At 38.0% G+C, this 12,045-nt stretch overlaps 1 protein-coding gene across 2 annotated transcripts in view; it reads right to left on the reverse strand.

Annotated features, from left to right (window-relative positions):
- The window catches only part of CCDC102B (coiled-coil domain containing 102B), a 200,550-nt gene that overhangs the window by 155,036 nt on the left and 33,469 nt on the right, over positions 1–12,045 (reverse strand). For both annotated transcript variants that reach the window (XM_066247332.1, XM_066247331.1), the window contains exons 2-3: positions 5,127–5,760; positions 3,164–3,384 (exon numbers count right to left, since the gene is read on the reverse strand). In XM_066247332.1, coding sequence (XP_066103429.1) covers positions 3,164–3,384; positions 5,127–5,760 — 855 coding nt within the window. The remainder of the gene's footprint in view (positions 1–3,163; positions 3,385–5,126; positions 5,761–12,045) is intronic.

A 12,045-nucleotide genomic window follows, 5' to 3' on the forward strand; every position in this document is an offset into this window, starting at 1 on the left:
ACACAGCCAGGAACAAAGCCCACTCTCATGTCATAGAACTGACCCTGTGAAGACCTCAATGCCTGTCACCTCCCCGGCCGGTTGCCTATACACGTTCCTGGTATCAATGAAGTATCTATCAGGCAGATATATCCTATTAGCTAATACAGGCATAAAAGGGATAGTAATAGTTGAAAGACTCTGGGAGACTCCAAGAAGGGAGTGTGGAACCCCTGAAGCCAGAAGTAGCAAACATAAAGCCACTGAAATCTTCCCATTGGCTCCCACTGAGGCCCCCAGCGAGGAACGGACAGCACAGCATGGCCTCCGTATCAACACCCAGAGACACAGGATGGTCCAGAGACCAGAGGCCACTACTTCCTCTGGAGATGTGATGTAGCTGCCACCACTGCCTCTTCCTCAACAGAAGGAAGATGGATTCTGGCCGCTCTCTGCCTTGACACATTCACTATTACCAAGAAGACCAGGCGGCTGCCTCTGGATCCTACTCCCCAGTTAGACATGTGCACCCCCATGGGAAAGGAGGTGGAGGAAGAGATGTGCTAGCATTTTCTGTTGTCTATGCGGAGAAAATGGACTCTGCCTCATTAGGTGGACAATGGCCTAAACACAAAATAGATACTGGAGGAGGAAAAAAAAAATGGCAAAGTTCGCAAAAATGAACTCAAATGAATTAAAGACTTAGACATGATACCTAATGCTATAAAATTCCTGGTAGAAAAAATAGAGGGAAGCTCATGGAATTGGTCTTGGCAATAATTTTCTTAATTCCACCCCTGAAAGCATAGGCTTTTGGCAAATTCTCAGATCCTAGATAATTACAGAGAAAACTGAACAGTACAGTGGGTACAAGTAGTGTGATCCAATTGAGTGTATTCGCTGAGGAGTTCCTGGTCGTAACAACAGTAGAAATTATTCCCTCTGTCATGAGCCCCCATCAGGAGAATTTTCCCACCAGCTGGGAACATGGAAAACCATGTTCCCATCTTTTCAAGCACAGCCACCCACTCACTGAAATTCCAGGAAGAAGAATTTAAGAGATTAGACAGATTTATAGCAACAGTAAATGCTATATCCTTGGGAAACATTCTCGTGATAGAATGAGGCTTTGCAGTGGCCTCCTGTGAACTGCGTGATGATGATTCATGGACACGGCGCCGTGGGATGGTTCCATACAGAGGAGAGGGAGAAGGCCGAGCAGAATCCAAGGCCTCCTTCGCCCATATTCTTTGGCCTGTCTAGGGTTTATATCCGGAGTCGCTGAGAACTGGAGCATTTACTTCTATTGGAGGTTGTTAATTTATCCCTAGGAAGTCGGATACGGAGGTACATGTCCGTGTGTATGAATGAGAGTAAAGATCCCCTGCGTACCGTCAAGCTGTGCCTTCAGTTTACGTCTAGTGAACAGTTTCTTGTTCCCATTACAGAACGGCAGTGAAGTCATGTTGTGCAGGGGGGTTGAGAGAAGTCTCTAGCCACTAAAAAGTTAAATCCTTCAAGAAGTAAAACATGTAGTTTGGAACTTGACTGAGACCTACAGTTCCAGGTAAAATTGTTAAAATGGGTACAGGTCTAAAATTAATTCAATTCTCTTCCTGTTTCTACTAATGTTGATTACCTCTGTTACAAACTACTAGTTGATGGTAGAGTAATAAATATTTATTATATACACAGATGCTTGTATTATCACTATCTATTTGTAATAGTGAGGTCAAGACCAAGAATCTAAAAAAGAAGTTTGTGGTATAAATACATTTCAAAAGGACTAATAAGAAACTTCCAGTTCACAGAAAAGAAATGGCAAATAAAATCCAGTATTTATGAAAGATTTGTGTGTGTACTTGTCACTATTTCAATCCATTGAAACCATAGAAACTAAAACCATTATATAATATATAATCATATTCATACTTATATGTGTATATTATTCCCAGGTTATTTTTATTTTGTTTATTAAGAGTCTTATAGCTAAAGAGACAGAAAAAATGTTATCAAATTTGTGGACAATGTTTTAAAGTGTATCAAATATTCCATAAATATGTCCTCCAATAAGAACAAAAACGGCATATAGAGTAATTCATATTAGTGGTCAGTTTCCCAGACATGCCACATGTTTGACCAATGTAAGAATTCAGTGAGGACAGCAATGGCATAGTGTTGTCCAAAGGTGGCAGCCACACTCCTGCCATTCTACCTGCTCTTGTTATAACTTGACTTTGGCCCTCCTTCCATTGATGGTGCCCCTCTTCCTTGAACTTGTAAGCCTGTGGGACTGTCTCTACTGTCTCTACCAGTTAAGTATGACAGAACAGATGCTATGTGACTTTTGAGGCCAGGTTGTTAAAATATCATATAGTCTCTCTGTGCCTTTAAATGCTCTCTTGCAGCCTAGCCCATGCTGTGAGGAAGCCAAGAGGCAGTATAGGAGAGGCCACATGCAGGTGTTACCACTGAAGCCTGTGAGGAGAACTGAGATCAGCCACCACATCTCAGAGTGAGTGAGGCTTCAGACGGCTTCAGCCCCCAGCCTTGAGATTTCCCATCTGACGCCTCACATGGGAAAGCCATGCTCAAAATTCACAAACAGACATGGTGATTGTTGTTTCAGTAATGATTGTTTGAAAAGTTCTGTTACTAAACAATAGAAAACTGGAACATAAGCATTGTTATCCATGGTTTTACAGAGGACAAAAAAGCATACTATTGACTAACCAATTATGATATGGCTAGAATAGATCAGAACCAAGATGAATACCCAGGTCATTGAACCTCAAGTGTAGTGTTCTTTCCTGTCCACCAAAACTGGTCAACAAATAAGGCATCTTTTTCTGTGATTCCTCTCAAAATTGTGATCTGTTATTGATATTAATATTATACATATTTATTTTATTAACTCAGTGTAGAGATAATAACCATATACATTAATAATTCAAATATAAATAAGGTGAATCTGCCTCAGATGATGAAAACTGGGCTATGATAAAAATAAAAACTAATCAATCATAAGTGAATCTTCAAAAATTTTTAAATGAATATAGCATATCACTTTTTAAATATTAGAAGTTAATGATTAATCACGGGTAAAATACATGATCAATTTCAAGTCTGAAAATTGGCCTCGGTTAAGGGAGATGTTGATTGTACCAATCATCATCAAACTTACTCTCTTTCTTTTCTTAAGATTTTTTGGAACTCATCCAAATGCAGCGGCAGAGCTGAAATTTCAGGCACTTCTTTCTCCAAAGGCAGGTTTCCTGCTTGCAGACTCCGCCCCGGTTTCCTCACACAGTTTTCAGAACCACTGTTCTTGAATAAATCAGGACAATCTAGAGGGAGTTTCAGCTTCTCCTTTAATCTTAATGGGTCAAGAATCAAACCTTCTTCCTGAAAGGAAAAAAAACAAAAACATAAAACAATTATTACTGTTGAGTTTTTCAGTCTCTCAGTAGAAAACTCATGAAGAATATTTCCATGTTCTTGGCAGGATATAAATGTTATTTTCAGGATCAAATTCATACTTTCATTTTCCAATCAGTCTTTAATAGTGTTATTTGACTAAAGTTTAACTTGCCTTCTTCAAGAGTTTTTTCCTCTCTTTCTTCCTTCCTCTCTTTCTTTCTTTCTTTCTTTCTTTCTTTCTTTCTTTCTTTCTTTCTTTCTTTCTTTTCTTTCTTTCTTTCTTTCCATTTTCCTTCCTTCCTTCCTTCCTTCCTTCCTTCCTTCCTTCCTTCCTTCCTTCCTTCCTTCCTTCCTTCCTTCCTTTGTTCTACCTTATTATAATCAAATACATTTTTCCAAAAAGTCTGTTTTAACTTTTAGGTTACGTTTTCTTTTTATAATCACAGCTAAAAATAACCCTGCATCTACTTGAACAACTGTAAAGAGTTATTTAATGAGTTTATGAACTTCTTTGTAAAGTTTTTCTCACAAGGCATTTGAGAGTTTCAACGTAAAGCCAATTGATTATTTTTTTTCACATTTTTGCAGGACAGAGTAGAAAAAATGCTCAAGGAAATCTTGAATGTTTTAATAGGCTTGTTTACCGAAACATTTTTGGATCACTAGTTAAATCTCAAATAGAATTTAACAGGACATTTTAATATATAGAAGCATCATTTAGCAAAGATGCACACACACTACCTCAAAATCTTACATCATAATTCCAAAACTTTACCAAACTCATGCTATGAATATTTGTCTATAATTTAAATTTGCCCTGATTTGTGCTTTAAAATGAGATAAAGCCAAGTTCAAATAAAATCTCAATTCATAGCCAAGTTCAAATAAAATCTTAGTGATACTTCATTTTTATTATTTATTTTTTAAAATAGTACATGCATGTCAGGTTACTAGTATGACTCATCTCTTTATTCTCTCAAAAACAAATGGCAATTATGTATATTATTTTGAAAAAATAAAGTAAGAAGTGTTATTCTCCTTGAAAAATACTTTGGTAATGCCATCCATTCATTCATACATACCATCTTTAGAGTTGGCCAAAAAACTGATCAAAATAAAAACAGTTAACTGGGACTTCAACAGCCATTACTTACTTCACTACCATCACAAGGAATTTGAAGTATCTTTTCTCATAAATAAACTAACTTTCAGTAAATACCTATGATGTATGATGTTCTCAACACTTAGGGTACAAAGATATTCCAGATGAAATCCCAAGATAGCGAGAATTTCTCAGCAAAGTAGATGTGAAGAGAACCCTTCACATTCTCAAACATGGTATCTATTACTTGTAAAAATAAATAATTTGCACATTCAGAGCAACTTATGTTAATATGAAGCTATGAGACTGGGCTTCATGATGGTACCTTTACTAGGAAGGGGATCTCAGACACAGACACGTATAGAGAAAATACTATGTAAAGACAAGGGGAGAAGACAGCCATCCATCAACCAAAGAGAGAGGCCTCGCAGGAAACCAACCCGGCTGACTTCCTGCTCTCAGACTTCTGGCTTCTAGAACTTTCTGTTGCTGAAGCCAGCCAGACTGTGGTCCTTAGGTGTAGCAATCAACACTGTCGCCGCTGGGCCAGCGATTTTCCCTTCCTCCCCAGCACTCAACAAGGAAGGCATTCTAAGATGCCCAGGATCTCCGGATTTTTCCTTACCGTTTTACCTGTGTTCTCCTTCGGACATTCTCTTTTTGCCAAACACTCCCTGATGGACTCCCACGTGGGCGAGCTAATCTGAAACCGGTCCCTTTGCGCAGAGGACACTTCTAGGAAGCCAGGGTGCAGCGGGTCCCAGGCCCCTCCAGCTCCTGCTGGGGGCACACAACTCTGTTTCTTTTTCAGAACGCTCAGTTCTTTCATCGCTGTCTCTAACCTGATCCTGAGCTCTCTCCCTTCCTCCCTGGCGGTGTTCCTCTCTGCCCGAACCTTACTCCACTTCTCCCGCCAGGTGGCCGTACAGTCGGACCACCACCGCATGGTCTTCTCCATCTGAGCCGCCCTGGCCTTGGCTTCTTCCAGTTCTCGCAGGCGAAGTTCCTCGCAGACATCCCAGTCGCTGGGGTTGCCTGCGTGACCGTGACTGTGACCTTGACTGTGACAGCAGAGGCCGTGAGCAGCGCGAGCCGGCAACCCACTGAGTGGCCCGCAGGAAGGACAGGTGTCCTGGGGGGCCGGAGCCGGTGTGATCCTATCCCCAGGGAGTGTCACAGAGGACTGCGGCACCCGGAAGATTTGTGTTTCTTCAATTAACCGATAAATGGCATCTAAATTCATATTTATTTTTTTAGGCCTAAGAAAAGACAAAAAAAAAAAACTTTGGAAGTTACAAAAGCAAAGCTTATAGTTTAAAAATTTGATGAAAACAACGCATCTTTTCAATATTGAATATTTTCTTCTCCAGCAAAACTAAAAAGATACAGGAATATATGCATCTGTAATTATCTTCAAAGAAACAGAAATCGCTCATATTGAATGCTGTACAAACACAAACAAAAATATGAAGATGCAACTGTGGACAGCATATGATGTGAATAATTTAACAAATGGAATTCTGTTTGTTTAATATTTATGGTAACACACACTGTCCATTTACCACTTGGTGGTCCCCCTTCCCCTGCTCATAACTAAAGCACAATGTGTTCAGGTAAAATGCAGAATCTATTGACCTCTGGGAGGATAACCCTGCCCCAGTCCCACAGAATAAGTCATGATGGGTCTAAATCTTCCACAAGGACCTGGGTTCATTGACCATTCACTGGTCTCAAGGAAGCGTGAGACCTGGTTCTACTGATCACATGCGAGGGGAAGTCTGCTGCGGAAATTTCCCCTCTACAAAAACCTGAAAATGTCAGAATGAGAAACTCTTTTTCCTCTGTTTTCTTCCTGCCTGAACAAAGACATGGTTCAGGAAGGAGGTAAGTGTAGGAGCCACTGTGTAACGTTTCAGATGGTGAACAGAAAGATCAAGAATTTATTGACTGAGCACTGTACCTAGAAGGCATACCTCTGGTTTCTTTGCCCTGTGAGAAAGATTACCTACATTTACTTAAGCTATGATCATCGAGTTTTCTGTGACTTGCAGTTAAAAGGATATCTAATACATGAATTAAGTCTTGCTCTGGTTAATATATTATGATGTTTTAAAAATAAAATATTTTGAATAACACCTGGTTTTTACACTCTGAAGAATGAGACAAACACATACAATAAAAGATTTTATAGTCCAGAGAATAGATAAACACATAGAATAAAAATACATATGTAATTACCAGTATAAAAATCAATTTATTTTCTCAATCAACCTATTTAGTACATATAATGTGCCAAGTTAGTGTTAGCTTCCTAAGGGATGGACAGGGTGCTCCCAGAACACCTGAAGAAATGTTAAACTGTCTTCTAGACCCAGAGTCTTCACAGAATAAATAATACTCGAGTTTCAGCACTTCCAAAGCTTTATCAAGAAATTGCAAACAGCTTTTCATATAAAGTAGCAAAGGAAAAATTAATGTATAAATGCAAATGCTTCTTATCAATATTCACATCCATTATTACTTACTCAATATAGCACATGAAGATATACCAATGGGAATTTTTTAAATAAATACCTAAAATATTACAGATTAACCTATAGATTAATAAAGCTCTGTGTTTGTATGAGATTATCAATTTTTATTATCAAATAAGATCTTCTGGTGGAAGTAAAAACAATTTATGGACATGAAAATCCCTCTCATTTTTCATTTGCTTTTAAATAGTTATAGGTCATAAACTGTCTTTTATGAACCATTCGTTTAATCAACTGAAGAAATGTCATTATATCAACAACTTACAAAATAAGTTTTTAGTCACTAAAAAAATGACTGTATGATATTAAATGCATATCACTTTCAGCTGTAAGAAAAAACACACATGTTAACTAGTGGTCTGAGGGGTAGCAAACTGAATCACTCCTGGCTATAAGACTTATCACAATAGTATTGACTCATGGTTGTAATTATTTTTGTTAGGATTGGTATATATCCAAGCATATTATATTTAATGCTTATTTGGAGCATTGTTCCCTTTCACTTACTATAATTCAGAGGGCAATGAGCATGTAATTGACCAAATTTCTTTGACAATTAGTAAACCAAGACCAATATTAAAATAGAAGAGAACAAAGGGAACTTTTAATTAAAAGCACACCAAATGTTATGTATGATATATTTATTCGTATATAAATATTCTCGTATATTTATTCATTATTCACTACATAATGAATTATTTCTTTTAGTTGAAATTCTAAAATAAAGACAGAAAACTTATTTTGCCATATTAAACAAATTTATTCTTGCCATATTTAAAAATAAATCAGTACCTTAAAATTTGAATATCTTTAAAAATGTCTCATTAACTTTTATTTCACTAGTGTTTTTGAAGACTCTGTAATTGGATTCAGGTACATTGAGACCTTGCCTACCAATTAACTATGTATTTTTTCACATCTGACTAAAAAAAAAAAAAAGAGTCGGTTGGGTTTAATTATTCAGTCCTTGAACTGGAATAGTATTTCCTATTCTCAAATGTTTCTTAAGCAAGGGTAAATGGGGATATTTAATCCTCATGTGTAGTTATTAAGTCATTTATTTTTCCTATACATATGTGCATACACTTCAAGTTGAATTTGAGATAATTGTAAAAGTAATTGTCAGTGCTCCCAACACAAAGCCTTTGATGTATAAAAAAAAATCTTAATGCTATTGACTTTTTGATCTCTTATTCTGATTTTTGCATTGTTCTCACCAAAAACAGTGGGGGTAGGGCACAAGGGAACTCTAGGAGATGATGGATCTGTTTATCACCTTGACCACAGTTCTACTAGTTTCATGGGTGCCTGCATGTGTCCAAACTCATCAAATTGTATACTTTAAATATGTGCAGTCTTCTGTATCAATTACCCTCAGTCAAGCTATTAAAAATGTTCAATCAGGCTACCATGATTAATGCCAAGGATATTTAAATGCAATGCGTAACCAAATAAATCAAATTTGATGGACGTACAATGTGTAGGTAATATTACTAAACATGTTATTTCTCACTAAAGAGGAGCTCCGTGTGTAAGAGATTGGGCTGCAGACTCGACTGGTTCAAGTTCTGACTCTGTCACTTCCAAAACAGATGATCTTGAACAAACTACATAAACTGCCTTTGAGACATACCTTTGTTTCTAAAAGGGTCACTCAGTTCTTGCCACCTTGACATGGGAACATGCCTACAGATTGGCTGGCCCAGGCTGTCTCTTAGGAGAGGTGATAATTCTTCTCTGTGCTATAAAGACACTAATATGTCACCTTGGAATATATATATATATATATGTATATATATATATATATAATTTCTTTTAGTTGAAATTCTAAAATAAAGACAGAAAACTTATTTTGCCATATTAAACAAATTTATTCTTGCCATATTTAAAAATAAATCAGTACCTTAAAATTTGAATATCTTTAAAAATAGAATTAATATATATATTAATTCTTTCTTTCAGTTTCCTTTTCTCTTTTAAAAAGAGAAACAATGTACTTAATTAAAGAACAACAATCAATAAGTAAAATTTGCAAAAACAGTTCTGAATTTCATTTAATGAAGTTACAATCTCAATTGTATATTATATGAATATTATTCAGTGAAATAGTCAGTACTATCAGCTCCACCCAGGTTGCATTAGAAACTAAGTCAGTCTAAGTCAGATACTTACCAGGGGTGAACCGAGTTTAGGGATTAAGGAGGTTTGAGTTGGGAACCACTGCCTCACTATATCAAAAAATCCACAAGTTTCTAAATATTTATTTTCACTCCAATGAAATCATCTTTTGGATTATTTCAAAAGTATATTTGGCAGACTTTCATTTTGGATATTTTTATGCTCACATGTTCCTCAATAAACAACACCACAATTAGTCAACTTACCCTGACATTGTGCTTTCTTTTTCTTTAATTACAGCTGACAGTCAACATCATTCTGCATTAGCTTCAGCTGTACAGAGTCGCGGTCAGACAGTCGTGCGTTTCCCAGAGCGGTCCCTGCAATATTTCCTGTCCCTACCTGGCCCCAGGCAGTCGTAACTCTCACACAGTTATTGACTCTAGTCCCTATGTCGTGCTTTGTATCTCTGTCACTACTCTGTAGCTACGAATCTAAACTTCTTAATCTCTTTACCCTTTCACCCAGTCCCCACCCCAACCCCTGTCAATCATCAGTCAGTTTTCTGTATCTGTGAGCCTGCTTCTGTTTTGTTTGTTTTGTTCTTTAGATTTTACCTAGTCGTGAAGTCATACGGTGTGTCCTTCTCTGACTTACTTCACTGAGCATACCATCTCTAGGTCCATCCATGTTGATGCGGGAAGAAAGCTTTCCTACTCTTTGCTGGCCGAACTGACATTGCAGTTTGAGTGAACTCAGTCTCCCCATCACAGCTCTTCATCCCCACCCTCCTCTGTCACCCTGCTTCCCTGTCCTGGGCTTCAGGCACCCTGCTGTGTCTGTCCTTTGTACAGACCTGGCCTCAACAATACCTTTTGTGCGATCCGCCCTCTACACAGGACCACTGTTCCTTCTCCCCACACACCCATCTCACCCTGGCTTTCTGTCCCTGGGGCAGCACTAGTGGAACCTGGGCGTGACTCTTCCCTCTCCCTTCAGGTCCTACATTTCAGTGGGAAGTCTATCTCTGGCCCTATCTGTGACAGTCAAGGAAACAGACATGGCTTCAGCCATCTTGGGACCTTGCTAAAAACCAAAAGCAGGAAATCAAATTAAACGATCATGCATTTCCTCTGTTTTTGAAAGAAATAAACAGTATATTGTGATTCAACACATACCTACATACTTAGTTGTGAAGTCTTTCTGAAGTAACAGTCTTATGCATTATCTGAAGGATGAAGCGGACCAGAAATAAAAGCATTTTTGGCAAAATTACAGTATCAGGGAAGAATAAAATAGGGCCCAAAGGGATTTTTGTTTTATAGTTTATACTTATTGCTTTCCATTAACCTATAGGAAATGAAACTCTTTTTAGATTTATTTTTATGAAGAAGCCTAGGTCCTCTAATAGATACACAATGATGTTAATAAGAGCATGAGCAAGGAGAAAATAGATTAATACTGATTCAAAACATAATGCTAAGGAACGTTTGTAACTATAGATATGACAGCACATACACTGATAAAAAGAGGAAAAAATGGATCAGTTTTTAATATTGAGGAAAGTAAAATGTCCTATTTTCAAGTGGGTCTAAAGCAGACAAAAATACTGTATTTTAAAGAATACTCTGCAAAAAAAATACTAAATAGTCAATGTGAAAAATGCAGTGATGGTAATAAATGAAATAATGACAGTAAGTGGTTATATGGCCTCACTTTGATACAGTTCTCATTTTGCCCATGGTTAAGTATCACCTTTAAAAATTCATACACTATGATGAAATTATATGAATAGTTCTAGTCTACATTTCTTGTGAATCAGCGGTTTTAAAATCCTAAAGAGGCAGGAAATACTTGCACAAGGAGGGCAACTAAATAATGTAAAATAAATTTGTACATGCTGCCAAATATTTAAAGCTTAGATGTTTTATTTCCCCAAAGCATTGTGGCACAAAAAAAGCATAATGTAAACATTTAAAAACAAGTGTATTCGTGTTTGCCAAGAGTCATTACAAAATCGTAAATTGCATTAGGTGATCCGGTAGAAAGGATCTTTACGTTCAAGAACTGGCATGAAGCCAGGTGCTGAGCCCACCTGTTCCGGCTGACTCTTCACTGCCCACTGAGCTCCTCAACCACGCGCCATTGCCTAACAGGGCTGAAGCCATGTGCCACTGTTTCAAATCAATGTGATGTCTTGTCTATTATCTAGGTTTTCAGTAAAACAGTATTTGAGAAAGACAATATTTTTCTCAGACAATGATCCACGATAACAATGAACTCCATTTCTTTTAAAACAAACTATTTCGGCCCTGTTGGCTCAGTGGTAGAGAGTTGGCCTGGCGTGAGGAAGTCCCGGGTTCGATTCCCGGCCAGGGCACACAGGAGAAGCACCCATTTGCGTCTCCACCCCTCCCCCTTTCCTTCCTCTCTGTCTCTCTCTTCCCCTCCCACAGCCAAGGCTCCATTGGAGCAAAAGATGGCCCGGTGCTGGGGATGGCTCCTTGGCCTCTGCCCCAGGCGCTAGAGTGGCTCAGGTCATGACAGAGCGACACCCCAGATGGGCAGAACATCGCCCCCTGGTGGGCGTGCCAGGTGGATCCCGGTCAGGCGCATGTGGGAGTCTGACTGTCTCCCCGTTTCCTGCTTCAGAAAAATACAAAAAAAATAATAATAATTAAAAAAATAAAATAAAATATTTCAAATAACATCTCCAAACTGTATCTTAATGTGATTGCTACCATTCTCAGACATTAGCCATGTTTTCTGTGTTTTTAAGAGGAGAAAACATATGCTACCTTATAGGTCAGAGGTAGAAAGTGATCACTCTTATTTCTTTGGGTATATAAATAAAAGAAGAAGAAAGACAGATCCAAAATCCACAACCCACAA

This window comes from Saccopteryx bilineata, chromosome 11 (assembly GCF_036850765.1).
Source record: "Saccopteryx bilineata isolate mSacBil1 chromosome 11, mSacBil1_pri_phased_curated, whole genome shotgun sequence".
NCBI classification, from domain to species: Eukaryota; Metazoa; Chordata; class Mammalia; order Chiroptera; family Emballonuridae; genus Saccopteryx; species Saccopteryx bilineata.